Source organism: Salvelinus alpinus, chromosome 19 (genome assembly GCF_045679555.1).
Source record: "Salvelinus alpinus chromosome 19, SLU_Salpinus.1, whole genome shotgun sequence".
Lineage (NCBI taxonomy): Eukaryota > Metazoa > Chordata > Actinopteri > Salmoniformes > Salmonidae > Salvelinus > Salvelinus alpinus.
Window position 1 is genome coordinate 10,400,818 of NC_092104.1, and position 21,663 is coordinate 10,422,480.

The following is a 21,663-nucleotide window of genomic DNA, read 5'->3' on the forward strand; positions in this document are numbered from 1 at the left end:
TCTCTCTCTCTCTCTCTCTCTCTCTCTCTATCTCCCTCTCTCTCTGTTCCACCCTCTCTCTCTGTTCCTCTCTCTCTCTCTGTCTCTCAATCTCCCTCTCTCTCTGTCTCTCTCTCTCCCTCCCTCTCTCTCTCTGTTCCTCTCTGTTCCTCCCTCTCTCCCTGTTCCTCTCTGTCTCTCTCTCTCTCTCTCCCTCCCTCTCTCTGTTCCTCCCTCTCTCTCTGTTCCTCTCTCTCTCTCTCTGTCTCTCAATCTCCCTCTCTCTCTGTTTGTCTCTCTCTCTCTTCTCTGTCTCTCTATCTCTCTGTCTCTCTCTCCCTCTCTCTCTGTTTGTCTCTCTCTCTCTCTCTCTCTATGTCTCTCCTCTCTCTGCTGCTGGGCCTAGTTGTCTGCTGGATTCAGGCCATTCAAAGTCACACAACCCCCTCTGGTGGCTGGGAGTGAGAGTGAGGTTTTGGGGACACATTTAAAACAAACTGGTTAAATATTTTACTTTAACACCGAGTTAGCCTTAACCTTACTAAAACTAAAACTAACTCTTGTTGACCTTATCTCACTACTGCAAAGTTATTAATTCAAGATTGGCTTCAAATGAATAAGTTGGAGTTGATATACAGTACCAGTCAAACGTTTGGACACCTACTCATTCAAGGGTTTTTCTTTCTACGTTGTAGAATATTAGTGAAGACATCAAAACTATGAAATAACACATATGGGATCATGTAGAAAACAAGAAAGTGTTCAACAAATGAAAATATATTTTATATTTGAGATTCTTCAAAGTAGCCTCCCTTTGCCTTGATGACAGATTTGAACACTCTTGGCATTCTCTCAACCAGCTTCATGAGGTAGTCACCTGGAATGCATTTAATTAACAACTGTGCCTTGTTAAAAAGGAATCTGTAGAATTTATTTCCTTCTTAATGCGTATGAGCCAGTCAGTTGTGTTGTGACAAGGTAGGGGTGGTATACAGAAGATAGCCCTATTTGGTGAAAGTCCATATTATGATAAGAACAGCTCAAATAAGCAAAGAGAAGCGACAGTCCATCACTACTTTAAGACATGAAGGTCAGTCAATCTGGAAAATGTCAAGAACTTTGAAAGTGTCTTCAAGTGCAGTCGCAAAAACCATGAATCGCTATGATGAAACTGGCTCTCATGAGGACCGCCACAGGAATGGAAGACCCAGAGTTACCTCTGCTGCAGAGGATAAGTTCATTAGAGTTACCAGCCTCAGATTGCAGCACAAATAAATGCTTCACAGATTTAAAGTAACATAACATACACATCTCAACATCAACTGTTCAGAGGAGACAGGCCTTCATGGTCAAATTGCTGCAAAGTAACCACTACTAAAGGACACCAATAATAAGAAGAGACTTGCTTGGGCCAAGAAACACGAGCAATGGACACCAGTTGACATCTGTCTTTTGGTCTGATGAGTACTTATTTTAGATTTTTGGTTCCAACCGCCATATCTTTGTAAAACGCAAAGTTAGTGAACGGATGATCTCTGCATATGGGTGGTTCCCACCGTGAAGCATGGAGGAGGAGGTGTGATGGTGTGGGGGTGCTTTGCTGGTGACACTGTCTGTGATTTATTTAGAATTCAAGACACATTTAACCAGCATGGCTACCACAGCATTCTGCAGTGATACGCCATCCCATCTGGTTTGCGCTTAGTGGGACTATCATTTGTCTTTCAACAGGACAATGACCCAAAACACATCTCCAGGCTGTGTATGGGCTGTTTGACCAAGAAGGAGAGTGATAGAGTGCTGCATCAGATGACCTGGTCTCCACAATCACCCAACCTCTACCCAATTGAGATGGTTTGGGATGAGTTGGACCGCAGAGTGAAGGATAAGCAGCCAACAAGTGCTCAGCATATGTGGGAACTCCTTCAAGACTGCTGGAAAAGCATTCCAGGTGAAGTTGGTTGAGAGAATGCCAAGAGTGTGCAAAGCTGTCATCAAGTCAAAGGGTGGCTACTTTGAAGAATATTACATTTTTTACACTTTTTTTGGTTACTACATGTTTCCATGTGTGTTATTTCATAGTTTTGCTATCTTTACTTTCATTCTACATTGAAGAAAATAGTAAACATAAAGAAAAGCCCTTGAATGAGTAGGTGTGTCCAAACTTTGGACTGGTAAATTATGTTCAAACTACTGGTCTCTGTGTGTCTCTAATGGTTGTTCATCTCTCTGGCTGCGTTTATACAGGCAGCCCAATTCTGATCTTTTTTTAACTAATTGGGCTATTGACCAATCAGATCTGAAAAAGATTGAATGTGAAAATATCTGAGGTGATTACTCAAAAGACTAATTGAAGGAAAATATCATTGAGCCCAAAACGTAGACTAAGAGTTTAATGGTTGTTCTCTCTGTGGCTGTTGTTCTCTGTGTCTCTAATGGCTGTTCTCTGTCTCTCCAATGGCTGTTGTTCTCTGTGTCTCTAATGGCTGTTGTTCTCTGTGTCTTTAATTTTCAACTCTTAATGATCGGCTATGAAAAGCCAACTGAAAATTATTCATGATTATTATTTGACCATGCTGGTCATTTATGAACATTTTGAACATCTTGGCATAGTTCTGTTATAATCTCCACCCGGCACAGCCAGAAGAGGACTGGCCACCCCTCATAGCCTGGTTCCTCTCTAGGTTTCTTCCTAGGTTTTGGCCTTTCTAGGGAGTTTTTCCTAGCCACTGTGCTTCTACACCTGCATTGCTTGCTGTTTGGGGTTTTAGGCTGGGTTTCTGTACAGCACTTCGAGATATTAGCTGATGTACGAAGGGCTATATACAATAAACTTGATTTGATTAATGGCTGTTGTTCTCTGTCTCTCCAATGGCTGTTGTTCTCTGTGTCTCTATTGGCTGTTGTTCTCTCTGTGTCTCTATTGGCTGTTGTTCTCTCTGTGTCTCTAATGGCTGTTGTTCTCTGTCTCTCCAATGGCTGTTGTTCTTTCTGTGTCTCTAATGGCTGTTGTTCTCTGTGTCTCTAATGGCTGTTGTTCTCTGTCTCTCCAATGGCTGTTGTTCTCTGTGTCTCTAATGGCTGTTGTTCTCTCCCTGTCTCTAATGGCTGTTGTTCTCTGTGTCTCTAATGGCTGTTGTTCTTTCTGTGTCTCTAATGGCTGTTGTTCTTCTCTGTCTCTAATGGCTGTTGTTCTCTGTGTCTCCAATGGCTGTTGTTCTCTGTCTCTCCAATGGCTGTTGTTCCCTGTGTCTCTAATGGCTGTTGTTCTCTCTCTGTCTTTAATGGCTGTTGTTCTTTCTGTGTCTCTAATGGCTGTTGTTCTTCTCTGTCTCTAATGGCTGTTGTTCTCTGTGTCTCCAATGGCTGTTGTTCTCTGTCTCTCCAATGGCTGTTGTTCCCTGTGTCTCCAATGGCTGTTGTTCTCTGTCTCTCCAATGGCTGTTGTTCTCTCTGTGTCTCTAATGGCTGTTGTTCTCTGTGTCTTTATTGGCTGTTGTTCTCTCTGTGTCTCTAATGACTGTTGTTCTCTGTGTCTCCAATGGCTGTTGTTCTCTGTCTTTAATGGCTGTTGTTCTCTCTGTGTCTCTAATGGCTGTTGTTCTCTGTGTCTCTAATGGCTGTTGTTCTTTCTCTGTCTTTAATGGCTGTTGTTCTCTCTGTGTCTCTTTAATGGCTGTTGTTCTCTCTCTGTCTTTAATGGCTGTTGTTCTCTCTGTGTCTCTAATGGCTGTTGTTCTCTCTCTGTCTTTAATGGCTGTTGTTCTCTCTGTGTCTCTAATGGCTGTTGTTCTCTCTGTGTCTCTAATGGCTGTTGTTCTCTCTGTGTCTCTTTAATGGCTGTTGTTCTCTCTCTGTCTTTAATGGCTGTTGTTCTCTCTGTGTCTCTAATGGCTGTTGTTCTCTCTCTGTCTTTAATGGCTGTTGTTCTCTCTGTGTCTCTAATGGCTGTTGTTCTCTCTGTGTCTCTAATGGCTGTTGTTCTTTCTCTGTCTTTAATGGCTGTTGTTCTCTCTGTGTCTCTTTAATGGCTGTTGTTCTCTCTCTGTCTTTAATGGCTGTTGTTCTCTCTGTGTCTCTAATGGCTGTTGTTCTCTCTCTGTCTTTAATGGCTGTTGTTCTCTCTGTGTCTCTAATGGCTGTTGTTCTCTGTCTTTAATGGCTGTTGTTCTTCTCTGTGTCTGTAATGGCTGTTGTTCTCTCTCTGTCTCTATTGGCTGTTGTTCTCTTTGTGTCTCTAATGACTGTTGTTCTCTCTGCAGGCGAAACGAGCAGTTCAGAGAGGGGCGACGGCTGTCATTTTTGACGTGTCCGAAAACTCTGATGCCATTGATCAGGTCAGTACACACACACACACACACACACACACACACATGGTTTCCATGTTTCCATACACCCATTGGGCACTCACATTCCAAGTCTCCACTGAAGAATGGCGGTGGGATGTATAGCGGCCATTTAACGGGCACCTGTGCAACTCTGCTATTTTGTGTGTTTTTGCGCGGTTCTTAACTACATTGTTACATAGTGTTTCCGCCATCGTTTTCTATGACCGAAAAGAGAGTCTGGACATCAGAACAGCGATCACTACCCTTGATTTGGATGAAGATTTCTACTTCAAGGTTCGGTCGGAGCAGGACATACTGCTCACCTCGGATCTGGCCCTCACCCCCGACACTCTGAAGAGAAAGAGACGGCGATAGAGGACTACATACGGGCACCCTGATGAAACTGCGACTGTAAATAAACCGTCTCTTCCCGATGTTCTATTAGCGAATGAACAACCACCAGAGAACAAACTGGGCGAGCTCCGTTCAAGACTATCCTGAAGAACTATCCTGAAGAAGAAGTCACTACAGAGTTGATAATTATAACAATTGAAATTCTAATCCTTTGCACATGAACGCTCACTCATTCGGGAACAATTGCAATCAATATATATATTTCCGCTCAGTGTGTCGTCTTGATCGCTGTTGAAAAGTTTGTTTCTTTTGTATAATTTTCTGTCCTCTCGCTCTCTCTCTGTCATGGTTAGAATGGATAGTTCAGAATAGATGGATAGATATAGAATAGATGTTTCGGCGGTTGTCGTGCTTCGCGTTCAATGATACCGAATTCCTAGCTGCAGACTAGTAATTAATATCAAAGACTTGTTCTTATTCTGTCGGTATCGATAGTCTAAGAGTTTAACCACGTGGTGTGGTTAAAAGATTCAGCAGGCTGGTCTCAAACATTGGCCCTCTCTTTATTGAGGTAAGCTGGTCTGCAACCTTTGTCCTCTCGTGATTGAGAGAAAACATGGTCTGTTGAGACATTCTCAAAATGTAGGTTTTATTCGGGAGTTGCAGAGAAGGGCCTGTCCCAGGATGCCCGACCCTGACTGGGCTCATGGGCGGTCCTCTGATTTAGTTAAACTCAAAAGGGAATTGGAGTTTCCTTCATTAAACAGTCCAAAATCACATTACACAATTTTACAAACAGTATCATCCTCACTCATTCATCTTATACAACAATTAGATGTAAACCTCATATCTGAGGCTATTATATAAACAGCGTTATGGTAATGTGGCCGCACCATCTCTCATAAGTTTTACAAACTTGTACCAAACGGACCAGTTCGTAGCTGGATTCTTCACCGATCTTTTATACCTTCTCCGGAACATAAATGTTGTTCGGACCTCAAGTTCTGTGAGGTGGAAGAAATTCCTTTGTTCTCTATGAAACTTCACTGTCTCTATATGTGGCCATGAGGAGATCATCTCCTCCCTGAATTTACGACCTCTCTGACCACAGCAGCCTGTGTAGGAGGCAGGGAGAGGGGGATGGGGCTTGCTGTACCCAAAGAGGGCAACGTCATGACATTTCTATTTACCACCACAAATCGATGCACTTAACGCGCTGTATAGCAAACAGAAACCCAGCCAAAAACAGCAAGCAATGCAGGTGTAGAAGTACGGTGGCTAGGAAAAACTCCCTTGAAAGGCCAGAACCTAGGAAGAAACCTAGAGAGGAACCAGGCTATGAGGGCTGGTCAGTCCTCTTCTAGCTGTGCCTGGTGGAGATTTTAACAGAACATGGCCAAGATTTTCAAATGTTCATAAATGACCAGCATGGTCAAATAATAATATTCACACTCCACACTGCCCTTTCCCACTTGGACAAAAGGAACACCTATGTGAGAATGCTGTTCATTGACTACAGCTCAGCTCCAAGCTCATCACTAAGCTAAGGGCCCTGGGACTGAACACTTCCATCTGCAACTGGATCCTGGACTTCCTGACGGGCCGCCCCCAGGTGGCCATGCTGACCTTCAACACGGGGGCCTCTCAGAGGTGTGTGCTTAGTCCCCTCCTATACTCCCTTTTCAACCACAACTGCGTGGCCGCGCATGACTCCAACACCATCGTTAAGTTTGCAAATGACACGAAAGTAGCAAGCCTGATCACCGACAACGATGAGACAACCTATATAGAGGAGGTCAGAGACCTGGCAGTGTGGTGCCAGGACAACAACCTGTCCCTCAACGTCAGCAAGAAAAAGGAGCTGATCATGGACTACAGGAAAAGGATGGCCGAGCACGCCCCGATTCACATTGACGGGTCTGTAGTGGAGTGGGTCGAGAGCTTCACGTTCCTCGGTATCCACATCACTAAGGACCTAAACACACCAACACAGTCGTGAAGAGGGCACAACAACTACCCACAGCTGCTGATTAGTTAGTCTGGGTAGCTTTTGGTTGACTATTTAACTATCTGCATTGACCCTTTTTGCAATAACTTTTTTGACTCATCACATACGCTGCTGCTACTGTTTATTATCTGTCACTTTATTCCTAGTTATATGTACATATCTACCTCAAATACCTCATAGCCTGCACATCAACTTGGTACTGGTACCCCGCTTATATAACCAAGTTATCGTTACTCATTGTGTATTTATTATTACGTCTTATTACTTTTCTATTATTTCTCTATTTCCTTTCTCTCTGCATTGTTGGGAAGGGCCCGTAAGTAAGTATTTCACTGTTAGTCCAATGTACAATGTAAAACACCAAATAATGCATGTAGAGCAGGATTAGACCGATACACGCTAATTATCAAAATCCAGAAAAGAGCTCTCTTCCTGCCTGTGATACAGAAGTCTCTCCTCCACCCTCAACTGGTGCGGCAGCAGGGAGAGGCAGTAGCAGCTTTGTCAGAGAGAGCGAGAAGAATTCTCCTGTGGTATTCAGCCAGGCCCACAGCACCAGGCCCACAGCACCAGGCCCACAGCACCAGGCCCGGACCTGCAGGTTCCTCTGTGTTCAGGCCTCCAGGCTGTAAGCAGCAGTGTAGCAGAGACTCACAGAGATAAAAGGCTTGTAGGAGACCACATGAAAGTCAGCGTGGCCCCCAAGGTCAAATTCCCCCCAGAGGGTTTCCAGTTGCAGCTGCCCAATTGGCACAGACACAAGGCCGAGGGGTAGGGAGGAGGAGGAGTTAGAGAGAGTGATTATCCTCCGGGTGAAATTAGGAGCACGGGAGGGTTATGAAGTTAATGTTTTTGACCTCTTTTTCTCCCTGTTTACATGATCTATATACTAACTGTATGTATTTTATTATCAAAGTCTTTAACGTTGAGTTAAACGTGTTGGTTTTTGATAATGGGGAAGCTCTTTATTGACGTTCCGTTTGACATTGAGAATATCTCTTCTATACACATTCAGTTTGTTCTTTAGTTCTAGTACCTTGGTTGAACTGAAGTAGCAACACTTTCCTTTATCGTGAGGTATCTGGTGTATATACTTTACGTATAGCATAACGGTATTATCACATTGACATCGATGCTAGCAGTGTTAGCCCTTTGAGAGCCTGGTCTATATTGACTCTCTTGCGGGGGAAAAACAGCAGAAGCAGAGGAAGAGATGTTAAATTACCGTACACTATACTTTAATCAGAGAGAGCATATTTCACTTGGAAACATGACGACAGGGGAAGAAATAGAAATGGTGAATATCTCTGGTATTTCCCCTGGGATTTTTAAATGACAGACTAGGGCAGGGAGGGAGCAGACTACAGAGGGGCTCAGTCCAATGGAGGAGTCCCACTAGAGAAACTGTAGAGAGTACTGAGGGCAGGAAGGGACGGAGGCCGAAAGAGAAACTGATTAGATAAGATGAGTTTATTAGTCACAGATGTAATTGCTGGGTACAATTAACTTATTCAGCTCTGAGCTCCAACACTGCAGGTCAAAAAGAGAAGTGAATAAAACAATAATCTAAATAATAATATATACATATACATATAATATTTATATATATATAAATATTTACAACTGTGACAATTTACATGTCCATATGGGGTAGGGGCAGGGTAACTGTCCATTGTGTGTGTGGGGGGGGGGGAGCAGGTAGCTGACTAGTGGTGGCTATTCAGCAGCCTGATGGTCTGGGGGTAGAATCTATAGGCCAGTCTAACAGTTTCTGCCATGATGCTCCTATACTGCCCACGTCTTAGTGATGGAAGCAAGGAGAACAGGACATGGTTCGGGTGGCTGGGGTCACTGATGATCTTCTTGGCCTTCCTGCGACACCTGGTATTGTAGGTGTCCTGGAGGGCAGGCAGTGTGCAGCCAATGGTGCGTTACGCTGAGCGACCCACCCTCTGAGACTTCGGCCATATTCCCAGTCATCTTTCCATGGTTAAATGCGGTGTTTCGCGCTTTCAGTTTTGCGCAAATGCTGCCATCTATCCACGGTTTCTGGTTAGAGTAGGTTTTAATAGTCACAGGGAGTACAGGAGGGGGCTGAGTATGCACCCTTGTGGGGCCCCCGTGTTGAGGATTAGTGTGGAGGAGATAATGTTGTCTACCTTCACCACCTGGGGACAGCCCGTCGGGAAGTCCAGGACCCAGTTGCATAGGCCCACAGAAGGCAGAAAAGAGAGAGAATCAAATCAAATGTTTTATATAGCCCTTCTTACATCAGCTGATATATCAAAGTGCTGTACAGAAACCCAGCCTAAAACCCAAGCAATGCAGGTGTAGAAGCACGGTGGCTAGGATAAACTCCATAGAAGGCCAAAACCTAGGAAGAAACCTAGAGAGGAACCAGGCTATCAGGGGTGGCCAGTCCTCTTCTGGCTGTGCCGGGTGGAGATTATAACAGAACATAGCCAAGATGTTCAAATGTTCATAAATGACCAGCATGGTCAAATAATAGTAATCACAGTGTACAGGTCAGGGTTCCATAGCCGCAGGCAGAACAGTTGAAACTGGAGCAGCAGCACGGCCAGGTGGACTGGGGACAACAAGGAGTCATCATGCCAGGTAGTCTTGAGGCATGGTCCTAGGGCTCAGGTCCTCCGAGAGAGAGAGAGAAAGAAAGAATTAGAGAGAGCATACTTAAATTCACACAGGGCACTGGATAAGACAAGAGAAATACTCCAGATATAACAGACTGACCCTAGCCCCACGACACATAAACTGCTGCAGCATAAATACTGGAGGCTGAGACAGGAGGGGTCAGGAGACACTGTGGCCCCATCCGATGATACCCCCGGACAGGGCCAAACAGGCAGGATATAACCCCACCCACTTTTCCAAAGCACAGCCCCCACACCACTAGAGGGATATCTTCAACCACCAACTTACCATCCTGAGACAAGGCCGAGTATAGCCCAAAAAGATCTCCGCCACGGCACAACCCAAGGGGGGGGGGGGGGGGGGGGGGCGCCAACCCAGGCAGGAAGACCACGTCAGTGACTCAACCCACTCAAGTGACGGCATGGAAGAGCACCAGTAAGACTCAGAGACAGCAAGGTCGGTTCGTTGCTCCAGTGCCTTTCCGTTCACCTTCACACTCTTGAGCCAGACTACACTCAATCATAGGGCCTACTGAAGAGATGAGTCTTCAATGAAGACTTAAAGGTTGAGACCAAGTCTGCGTCCATAGAAGACCATTCCATAAAAATGTAGCTCTATAGGAGAAAGCGCTGCCTCCAGCTGTTTACTTAGATATTCAAGGAACAATAAAGAGGCCTGCGTCTTGTGACCGTAGCGTACGTGTAGGTATGTACGGCAGGACCCAATCGGAAAGATAGGTAGGAGCAAGCCCATGTAATGCTTTGGAGGTTAGCAGTAAAACCTTGAAATCAACCCTTGCCTTAACTGGAAGCCAGTGTAGGGAGGCTAGCAATGGAGTAATATGATCAATTTGGTTCTAGTCAGGATTCTAGCAGCCGTATTTAGCACTAATTGAAGTTTATTTAGTGCTTTATCCGGGTAGCCGGAAAGTAGAGCATTGCAGTAGTCTAACCTAGAAGTAACAAAGCATGGATACATTTTTCTGCATAATTTTTGGACAGAAAATTTCTGATTTTTGCAATGTTACGAAAATGAAAAAAAGCTGTCCTTGAAACAGTCTTGATATGTTCGTCAAAAGAGAGATCAGGGTCCAGAGTAACGCCGAGGTCCTTCACAGTTTTATTTGAGATGACTGTACAACCATCAAGATTAATTGTCAGATTCAACAGAAGATCTCTTTGTTTCTTGGGACCTAGAACAAGCATCTCTGTTTTGTCCAAGTTTAAAAGTAGAAAGTTTGCAGCCATCCACTTCCTTATGTCTGAAACACAGGCTTCCAACGAGGGTTATTTTGGGGCTTCACCATGTTTCATTGAACTGTACAGCTGTGTGTCATCCGCATAGCAATGAAAGTTAACATTATGTTTTCGAATGACATCCCCAAGAGGTAAAATATATAGTGAAAACAATAGTGGTCCTAAAACGGAGCCTTGAGGAACACCGAAATTTACAGTTGATTTTTCAGAGGACAAACCATTCACAGAGACAAACTGATATCTTTCCGACAGATAAGATCTAAACCAGGCCAGAACTTGTCCGTGTAGACCAATTTGGGTTTCCAATCTCTCCAAAAGAATGTGGTGATCGATGGTATCAAAAGCAGCACTAAGGTCTAGGAGCACGAGGACAGATGCAGAGCCTCGGTCTGACGCCATTAAAAGGTAATTTACCACCTTCACAAGTGCAGTCTCAGTGCTATGAAGGGGTCTAAAACCAGAATAAAGCATTTCGTATACATTGTTTGTCTTCAGGAAGGCAGTGAGTTGCTGCGCAACAGCTTTTTCAAAAAAATTGAGAGGCATGGGAGATTCGATATAGGACGATAGTTTTTTTATATTTTCTGGGTCAAGGTGTGGCTTTTTCAAGAGAGGCTTTATTACTGCCACTTTTAGTGAGTTTGGTACACATCCGGTGGATAGAGAGACGTTTATTATGTTCAACATAGGAGGGCCAAGCACAGGAAGCAGCTCTTTCAGTAGTTTAGTTTTAATAGGGTCCAGTATGCAGCTTGAAGGTTTAGAGGCCATGATTATTTTCATCATTGTATCAAGAGATATAGTACTAAAACACTTGAGTGTCTCTCTTGATCCTAGGTCCTGGCAGAGTTGTGCAGACTCAGGACAACTGAGCTTTGGAGGAATACACAGATTTAAAGAGGAGTCCGTAATTTGCTTTCTAATGATCATGATCTTTTCCTCAAAAAAGTTCATGAATTTATTACTGCTGAAGTGAAAGCCACCCTCACTTGGGGAATGCTGCTTTTTAGTTAGCTTTGCGACAGTATCAAAAATAAATTTCGGATTGTTCTTATTTTCCTCAATTAAGTTGGAAAAATAGGATGATCGAGCAGCAGTGAGGGCTCTTTGATACTGCACAGTACAGTACAAGCTAGTCGGAAGACTTACAGTTTGGTGTGGCACCATTTCTGTTCCAATTCTCTGGAAGTTTGCTTCAGAGCTCGGGTAATTTCTGTATACCAGAGAGCTAGTTTCTTATGACAAATGTTTTTAGTTTTTAGGGGTGCAACTGCATCTAGGGGTGCAACTGCATCTTGTGCCAGGTTAAATTGAGTTCCCCAGTTAGGTGGTTAACTGATTTTTGTCCTCTGACGTCCTTGGGTAGGCAGAGGGAGTCTGGAAGGTCATCAAGGAATCTTTGGGTTGTCTGAGAATTAATAGCACGACCTTTCATGCTCCTTGGTTGGGGTCTGAGCAGATTATTTGTTGCGATTGCAAACGTAATAAAATGGTGGTCCGATAGTCCAGGATTATGAGGAAAAACATTAAGATCCACAACATTTATTCCATGGGACAAAACTAGGTCCAGAGTATGACTGTGGCAGTGAGTAGGTCCGGAGACATGTTGGACAAAACCCACTGATTTGATGATGGCTCCAAAAGCCTTTTGGAGTGGGTCTGTGGACTTTTCCATGTGAAGTCACCAAAAATTAGAATATTATCTGCTATGACTACAAGGTCCGATAGGAATTCAGGGAACTCAGTAGCTATAAAAAGTGATTGAGTAAGCTGCATAGATTTCATGACTAGAAGCTCAAAAGACGAAAACGTAGGTTTTTTTTTGTAAATTGAAATTTGGTATCGTAAATGTTAGCAACACCTCCGCCTTTGTGGGATGCGCGGGGGATATGGTCACTAGTGTAACCAGGAGGTGAGGCCTCATTTAACACAGTAAATTCATCAGGCTTAAGCCATGTTTCAGTCAAGCCAATCACATCAAGATTATGATCAGTGATCAGTTCATTGACTATAACTGCCTTTGAAGTGAGGGATCTATCATTAAGTTGCCCTATTTTGAGATGTGAGGTATCACAATCTCTTTCAATAATGTCAGGAAGTGAGGAGGTCTTTATTCCAGTGAGATTGCTAAGGCGAACACCGCCATGTTTAGTTTTGCCCAACCCAGGTCGAGGCACAGACACGGTCTCAATGGGGATAGCTGAGCTGACTACACTGACGGTGCTAGTGGCAGACTCCACTAAGCTGGCAGACTAACACCCTGCTGCCTGGCCTGCACTCTATTTCATTGTGGAGCTAGGGGAGTTAGAGCCCTGTCTATGTTCGTAGATGAGATGAGAGCACCCCTCCAGCTAGGATGGAGTCTGTCACTCCTCAACAGGCCAGGCTTGGTCCTGTTTGTGGGTGAGTCCCAGAAAGAGGGCCAATTATCTACAAATTCTATCTTTTGGGAGTGGCAGAAAACAGTTTTCAACCAGCGATTGAGTTGTGAGAGACTGCTGTAGAGCTCATCACTCCCCCTAACCGGGAGGCGGCCAGAGACAGTTACTCGATGCCGACACATCTTTCTAAGTGATTTACACGCTGAAGCTATGTTGCGCTTGGTGACCTCTGACTGTTTCATCCTAACATCGTTGGTGCCAACGTGGATAACAATATCCCTATACTCTCTACACTCACCAGATTTAGCTTTAGCCAGCACCATCTTCAGATTAGCCTTAACGTCGGTAGCCCTGCCCCCTGGTAAACAGTGTATGATTGCTGGATGATTCGTTTTAAGTCTAATATTACAGGTAATGTAGTCGCCAATGACTAGGGTTTTCAATTTGTCAGCTAATGGTGGGAGGCTTCGGCGTCTCAGACCCCATAACGGGAGGAGTAGAGACCAGAGAAGGCTCGGCCTCTGACTCGCTGCTTAATGGGGAGAACTGGTTGAAAGTTTCCTCCATCCCTCCCTCCCTCCTCCATTTCTCCCTCCCTCCTCCATCCCTCCCTCCTCCATTTCTCCCTCCCTCCTCCATCCCTCCCTCCCTCCTCCATCCCTCCCTCCCTCCTCCATCCCGCTGTAGAGGACGACCACAGTTTCCACCTCTCTCTCTCTCTCTCTCTCTCTCTCTCTCTCTCTCTCTCTCTCTCTCTCTCTCTCTCTCTGTCTCTCTCTCTCTCTCTCTCTCTCTCTCTCTCTCTCTCTCTCTCTCTCTCTATCCTACAGGAGATGAAATGAGAGACTATGTTGAAGCTGAGCAGCCAGTTGTTATTCATCATTAAGGTTAACATGTGTGTTGTCCTGTATACATGTCCTAATGTGTGTGTCTGTGTGTTCTCCTCTCCTGTAGCTAAACAAGTTAGCAGAGGACCCTCTGAAGAGGCCGGTGGTTTATGTGAAGGGGGCCGATGCTGTTAAGCTGATGAACATAGTCAACAAGCAGAAAGTGGCCCGCGCCAGGATCCAGCACAGACCACCAAGGGTAAACATTAAAAATAAATATAGATGTTTTATTGTCACATACACCAGATAGGTGCAGTGAAATGTGTTGTTTTACAGGGTCAGCCATAGTAGTACGGCGCCTCTGGAGTAAATTAGGCTAAAGTGCCTTGCTCAAGGGCACATCGACAGATTTTTCACCTTGTCGGCCCAGGAATTCAAACCAGTGACCTTTCAGTTACTGGACCAACGCTCTAACATGTAGGCTACCTGCCGCCACGAGCACTACACTGAGCAAAGCCAAAGCAGACGAGAATAACTGTGTGTGTGTGTGTGTGTGTGTGTGTGTGTGTGTGTGTGTGTGTGTGTGTGTGTGTGTGTGTGTGTGTGTGTGTGTGTGTGTGTGTGTGTGTGTGTGTGTGTGTGTGTGTGTGTGTGTGTGTGTGTGTACACAATTGCAAGTGAATACACAAGCCACGTCATATTTTAGTTATTATGACTCCCATTTAAACCCTACTGTCACACTTCACAAAGCATTGACTGACTCAAGTCCCACAGCTAACAGCTTCAGATATGGGAAGACACTCTAACAGAGATATCTGAGCCACTCTCTATTCTTAGTTATATCACATTTCAATTTCACACAGTCAATTTATCAATGGATGTAGCCAGGGGTGCATCTATGCCCAGTTCTGTTCTTCAAACCCTGTGTGTGTGTGTGCGTGCGTGCGTGCGTGCGTGCGTGCGTGCGTGCGTGCGTGCGTGCGTGTGTGTGTGTGTGTGGGTGTGTGTGCGTGCGTGTTTATTAGTCATCAACACATGATGTGTATATGATTTGTTCTTCCAGTCTGTTTTAGTGGTCATTACATCATTCCAGACTGTTTCAGTCATTACATCATTCCAGACTGTTTCAGTGATCACTACATCATTCCAGGCTGTGCAGTGGTCATTATATCAATCCAGACAGTTTCAGTGGTCATTAACTCATTGGAGACAGTTTCAGTGATCATTCCAGACTGTTTCAGTGATCATTACATCATCCAGACTGTTGCAGGTATCATTCCATACTGTTTCAGTGATCATTACATCATCCAGACTGTTGCAGTGATCATTCCATCATTCTAGACTGTTTCAGTGTTCATTCCATCACTCCAGACTGTATTAATGGTCATTCATCATTTCAGACTGTTTTAGTGGTCATTCCATCATTCCTGACTGTTTCAGTGTTAATTACATAATTCCAGAGTGTTTCATTGATCATTCCAGGCTGTTTCAGTGGGAATTCCATCATTCAAGACTTATTCAGAGATCATTCCATCATTCCAGACTCTTTCAGTGATCATTCCATCATTCCAGACTCATTCAGTAATCATTCCATCATTCTAGACTCATTCAGTGATCATTCCATCATTCCAGACTCATTCAGTAATCATTCCATCATTCTAGACTCTTTCAGTGATCATTCCAGACTCTTTCAGTGATCATTCCATCATTCCAGACTCATTCAGTAATCATTCCATCATTCTAGACTCTTTCAGTGATCATTCCATCATTCCAGACTCATTCAGTGATCATTCCATCATTCCAGACTCATTCAGTGATCATTCCATCATTCCAGACTCTTTCAGTGATCATTCCATCATTCCAGACTCTTTCAGTAATCATTCCATAATTCCAGACTCATTCAGTGATCATTCCATCATTCCAGACTCTTTCAGTGATCATTCCATCATTCCAGACTCTTTCAGTGATCATTCCATCATTCCAGACTCTTTCAGTGATCATTCCATCATTCCAGACTCTTTCAGTGATCATTCCATCATTCCAGACTCTTTCAGTGATCATTCCATCATTCCAGACTCTTTCAGTGATCATTCCATCATGTGTTTGGAACATTAACATACCTAAAGCACCACCCAAGTTGATTATTTAAGACATTGTTAAAATGTTATTATTGATTCTTTCATTGACTACTTTCTCTCACAATTTGAGCATTTCTATTGCCCAAAAATGTTTTGGGTGTTTTACATGGGAATCATTTTAACTGTTAGAGACCTTTTAATATATACAGGGACATTTAAATTGATACATTTAAAAGGGAATTGGTACCAATGCGGCTGTATGCTGATTGGGAGTGACAGACAATTTAGTGATTCATACATTGTGCAATGTGTCTTATAATGTCATCTGAAAATGAATCTGTGAAGGTTGTCATGAATTATCTCATTTGCAAAGTAAGGTCTTGGTTTTGTTTTGATAGATGACGTCGCCTTAGTATAGAGTAGGAAGCAGCAGTTAGGTTACTAAGGTCTTTCTAAAGGATACAAGAAAACAATTATTAGATCTCTATACTAACCAAAGCTTATAGTTAATTGTTTTTCTAATTTGTGACTGACCGGCTCATTGCTCTTATGTAGCAAATTTGAAATGTTTTTTTTTTATATTGGTAAAAAGTAGAGACTCAAGAGCTACAAAATGGTATATCATACACTGCCAGGCCAGCATCCCAGAGTCGCCTCTTCACTGTTGACGTTGAGACTGGTGTTTTGCGGGTACTATTGAGTGAAACTGAGTGAAACTTTTTGTGTTTTTAACTAATCAAACATCACAATGTGAAGGCATTTGTAAGTACGTATGTATAAAATGAGTATACCAAATAATAGGAACACCTTCCAAATATTGAGTTGCAACCCCATATAAGGAAACAAGGCGAGACCCAAATGCAGACACAGGAGGCAGATGGTTGAGCTCCGATATTTATAACAAAAGGGGTAGGCAAAAGGCAGGTCGGGTACAGGCGAGAGTTCATAAACCAGGTCAGAGTACAAACAGTACCAGGCGATAGGCAGGCTCGAGGTCAGGACAGGCAGGGGTTCAGTAACCTGGTCAGAGTCCAAATGGTACCAGACGATAGGCAGGCTCGAGGTCAGGACAGGCAGGGGTTCAGTAACCTGGTCAGAGTCCAAATGGTACCAGACGATAGGCAGGCTCGAGGTCAGGACAGGCAGAGTGGTCAGGCAGGCGGGCTCAGAGTCAGGAAAGCAGGAGCTTTGGGTGGTGGACCATTCTTGATATACATGGGAAACTGTTGAGTGTCAAAAACCCAGCAGCGTTGCAGTTCTTGACACACTCAAACCGGTGTGCCTGGCACCTACTACCATATCCTGTTCAAAGGCACTTAAATCGGTTGTCTTGCCCATTCACCCTCTGAATGGCACACATACACAATCCATGTCTCAATTGTCTCAAGGTTTAAAAATCCTTCTTTAACCTGTTGTAATGACTTTCGTCGGTGGAAAGAGAGGAGGACCAAAGCGCAGCGTGGTACGTTTCCATATTTATTGGAATACTTTTTCAATACGAACAAAAACAATAAACAGACGAAAACCAACGAAGCTACAGTCCTGAACTAGTGAACATAGAACACATGAACGCACGAACAGGAACAATCACCCACAAACCAATAGTGAAAACAGGCAACCTAAATATGGTTCCCAATCAGAGACAACGTAAAACACCTGCCTCTGATTGAGAACCATATCAGGCCAATCAGACAAACCTAACCTAGAAACATAGAACATAGACTATACCCACCCAGCTCACGTCCTGACCAACTAAATAAAGACAAAACAAAGGAAATAAGGTCAGGAACGTGACACCTGTCTCCTCCCCTTCATCTACACTGATTGAAGTGGATTTAATAAGTGACATCAATAAGGGATCATAGCTTTCCCCTGGATTCACCTGGTCAGTCTATGTCATGGAAAGAGCAGCTGTTCTTAATGTTTGTACACTCAGTATACCAGTCAAAAGTTTGTACACACATACTCATTCAAGGGTTTTTCTTTATTTTTACTATTTTCAATATTGTAGAATAGTAGTGAAGACATTAGTTTTTATCAGTTGTAGGCATATTAATAGTTGTACAAAACATTCTTATGCTGTTAAAGTACGTTTTTTATTTTCATTGTTGTCATTATTATTAGACAGTAGTTACCATATTATTATTATTATTGTTTGTTTGTTTATTTTGTTTGTTTGGAGGACCCTTGAAAACGAGCTGGTGCATCTCAAGAGATGTAATAAAATAACAGTGAACAGGTTAACTTCTTATGGCTAACGGGATCGATATGACAACAGCCAGTGAAAGTGCAGGGCGCCAAATTCAAACAACAGAAATCTCATAATAAAAATTCCTCAAACATACAAGAATCTTATACCATTTTAAAGGTAATCTTGTTGTTAATTCCACCACAGTGTCCGATTTCAAAAAGGCTTTACAGCGAAAGCACCACAAACGATTATGTTAGGTCACCGCCAAATCACAGAAAAACACAGCCATTTTTCCAGCCAAAGACAGGAGTCACAAAAAGCAGAAATAGAGATAAAATGAATCACTAACCTTTGATGATCTTCATCAGATGACACTCATAGGACTTCATGTTACACAATACATGTATGTTTTGTTCAGTAAAGTTCATATTTATATAAAAAAATCTCAGTATACATTGGCGCGTTATGTTCAGTAGTTCCAAAAACATCCGGTGATTTTGCAGAGAGCCACATCAATTTACAGAAATACTCATCATAAATGTTGATGAAAATACAAGTGTTATGCATGGAACTTTAGATACACTTCTCCTTAATGCAACCGATGTGTCAGATTTCAAAAAAGCTTTACGGAAAAAGCAAACCATGCAATAATCTGAGGTCGGCGCTCAGAGCCCAATCAAGACAAAAAGATATCCGCCATATTGTGCAGTCAACAGAAGTCAGAAATAACATGATAAATATTCACTTACCTTTGATGATCTTCATCACAATGCACTCCCAGGAATTCCAGTTCCACAATAAATGTTTGATTTGTTCGATAATGTCCATCATTTATGTCCAAATATCTACTTTTGTAGCGCGTTTGGTAAACAAATCAAAACTCACGAAGCTCGATCACTAGTTGCAGACGAAATGTTGAAAATTTTCGTTACAGTCCGTAGAAACATGTCAAACGATGTATAGAATCAATCTTTAGGATGTTTTTACCATAAATCTTCAATAATGTTCCAACCGGAGAATTCCTTTGTCTTCAGAAAAAGCAAATGGAACGGGAGCTACCTCTCATGTGAATGCGCATGACCAGCCCCTGGCACTCTGCCAGACCTCTGACTCAATCCCCTCTCATTCAGCCCCCCTTTAGAGTACAAGCCTCAAACAAGTTTCTAAAGACGGTTGACATCTAGTGGAAGCCTTAGGAAGTGCAACATGACCAATATCCCACTGTATCTTCAATAGGGGCTGAGTTGAAAATCGACCAACCTCAGATTTCCCACTTCCTGGTTAGATTTTTTCTCAGGTTTTTGCCTGCCATATGAGGTTTGTTATGCTCACAAACATCATTCAAACAGTTTTAGAAACTTCAGAGTGTTTTCTATCAAAATATACTAATAATATGCATATATTAGCAACTGGGACTGAGGAGCAGGCAGTTTACTCTGGGCACCTCTGGGCACCTTATTCATCCAAGCTACTCAATACTGCCCCCAGCCATAAGAAGTTAACCTCTTGACAATGGAGCAACAACAGGCAAATCATTACAGTTTTTTACAAACACTTTGGCACTAATTTCAGAACCTTGATGTCATTTTTCAAAACTCTAGACACAAAACTCACAACCGATGATCAAAATGCACATTTTTCAAAACTCTTAACACTTTTTCCAATTGCTTGGATACAATACACATAAAGCTAAGATCATTTGTTCATTGAACTAAAATCACCTGTTAAAAATGACACAACTTCACATCAAAATATTACCATTTCAAAATGCAATTCACACATTACATCTGAGATGACTGTCTATTAATTTCATTACAATGATCTAACTATCAATTGATACAACTGCTCAAAATGATAAGTAACTGTTGCATTACTCTTAATGCATAGTTTTATGGAAACAATACAATATTCCATGTTTAGATCATGAAAGTTTCAGGATAACGAGATCCATTGACACCAATCAAAATCAAATCAAACTTTATTTGCCACATGCGCTGAATACAAGTGTAGACCTTACCGTGAAATTCTTACTTTACAAGCCCTTAACCAACAGTGCAGTTCAAGAAGAAGAAAATATTTACCAAGTAGGCTAAAACAAAAATTAATAATAAAAAGTAACACAATAAGAATAACGAGGCTATATACAGGGGGCACCGGTACTGAGTCAGTGTGCAGGGGTACAGGCTAGTTGAGGTAGTCTGTACATGTAGGTGGTTGTGAAGTGACTATGCATAGGTACAGTGAGGGAAAAAAGTATTTGATCCCCTGCTGATTTTATACGTTTGCCCACTGACAAAGAAATGATCAGTCTATAATTTTAATGGTAGGTTTATTTGAACAGTGAGAGACAGAATATCAACAAAAAATTCCAGAAAAACGCATGTCAAAAATGTTATGAATTGATTTGCATTTTAATGAGGGAAATAAGTATTTGACCCCTCTGCAAAACATGACTTAGTACTTGGTGGCAAAACCCTTGTTGGCAATCACAGAGGTCAGACGTTTCTTGTAGTTGGCCACCAGGTTTACACACATCTCAGGAGGGATTTTGTCCCACTCCTCTTTGCAGATCTTCTTCAAGTCATTAAGGTTTCGAGGCTGACGTTTGGCAACTCGAACCTTCAGCTCCCTCCACAGATTTTCTATGGGATTAAGGTCTGGAGACTGGCTAGGCCACTCCAGGACCTTAATGTGCTTCTTCTTGAGCCACTCCTTTGTTGCCTTGGCCGTGTGTTTTGGGTCATTGTCATGCTGGAATACCCATCCACGACCCATTTTCAATACCCTGGCTGAGGGAAGGAGGTTTTCACCCAAGATTTGACGGTACATGGCCCCGTCCATCGTCCCTTTGATGCGGTGAAGTTGTCCTGTCCCTTTAGCAGGAAAACACCCCCAAAGCATAATGTTTCCACCTCCATGTTTGACGGTGGGGATGGTTTCTTGGGGTCATAGGCAGCATTCCTCCTCCTCCAAACACGGCAAGTTGGGTTGATGCCAAAGAACTCCATTTTGGTCTCATCTGACCACAACACGTTCACCCAGTTGTCCTCTGAATCATTCAGATGTTCATTGGCAAACTTCAGACGGGCATGTATATGTGCTTTCTTGAGCAGGGGGACCTTGCGGGCGCTGCAGGATTTCAGTCCTTCACGGCATAGTGTGTTACCAATTGTTTTCTTGATGACTATGGTCCCAGCTGCCTTGAGATCATTGACAAGATCCTCCTGTGTAGTTCTGGGCTGATTCCTCACCGTTCTCATGATCATTGCAACTCCACGAGGTGAGATCTTGCATGGAGCCCCAGGCTGAGGGAGATTGACAGTTCTTTTGTGTTTCTTCCATTTGCGAATGATCACAGAAACTGTTGTTACCTTCTCACCAAGCTGCTTGGCGATGGTCTTGTAGCCCATTCCAGCCTTGTGTAGGTCTACAATCTTGTCCCTGACATCCTTGGAGAGCTCTTTGGTCTTGGCCATGGTGGAGAGTTTGGAATCTGATTGATTGATTGCTTCTGTGGACAGGTATCTTTTATACAGGTAAGAAACTGAGATTAGGAGCACTCCCTTTAAGAGTGTGCTCCTAATCTCCGTTCCTTACCTGTATGAAAGA

General features: G+C 43.1%; 1 protein-coding gene across 2 annotated transcripts in view; it reads left to right on the top strand.

Moving 5' to 3' along the window:
* The window catches only part of LOC139544992 (E3 ubiquitin-protein ligase znrf3-like), a 231,369-nt gene that overhangs the window by 195,818 nt on the left and 13,888 nt on the right, over positions 1–21,663 (top strand). For both annotated transcript variants that reach the window (XM_071352276.1, XM_071352277.1), the window contains exons 3-4: positions 4,242–4,316; positions 13,913–14,044. In XM_071352276.1, coding sequence (XP_071208377.1) covers positions 4,242–4,316; positions 13,913–14,044 — 207 coding nt within the window. The remainder of the gene's footprint in view (positions 1–4,241; positions 4,317–13,912; positions 14,045–21,663) is intronic.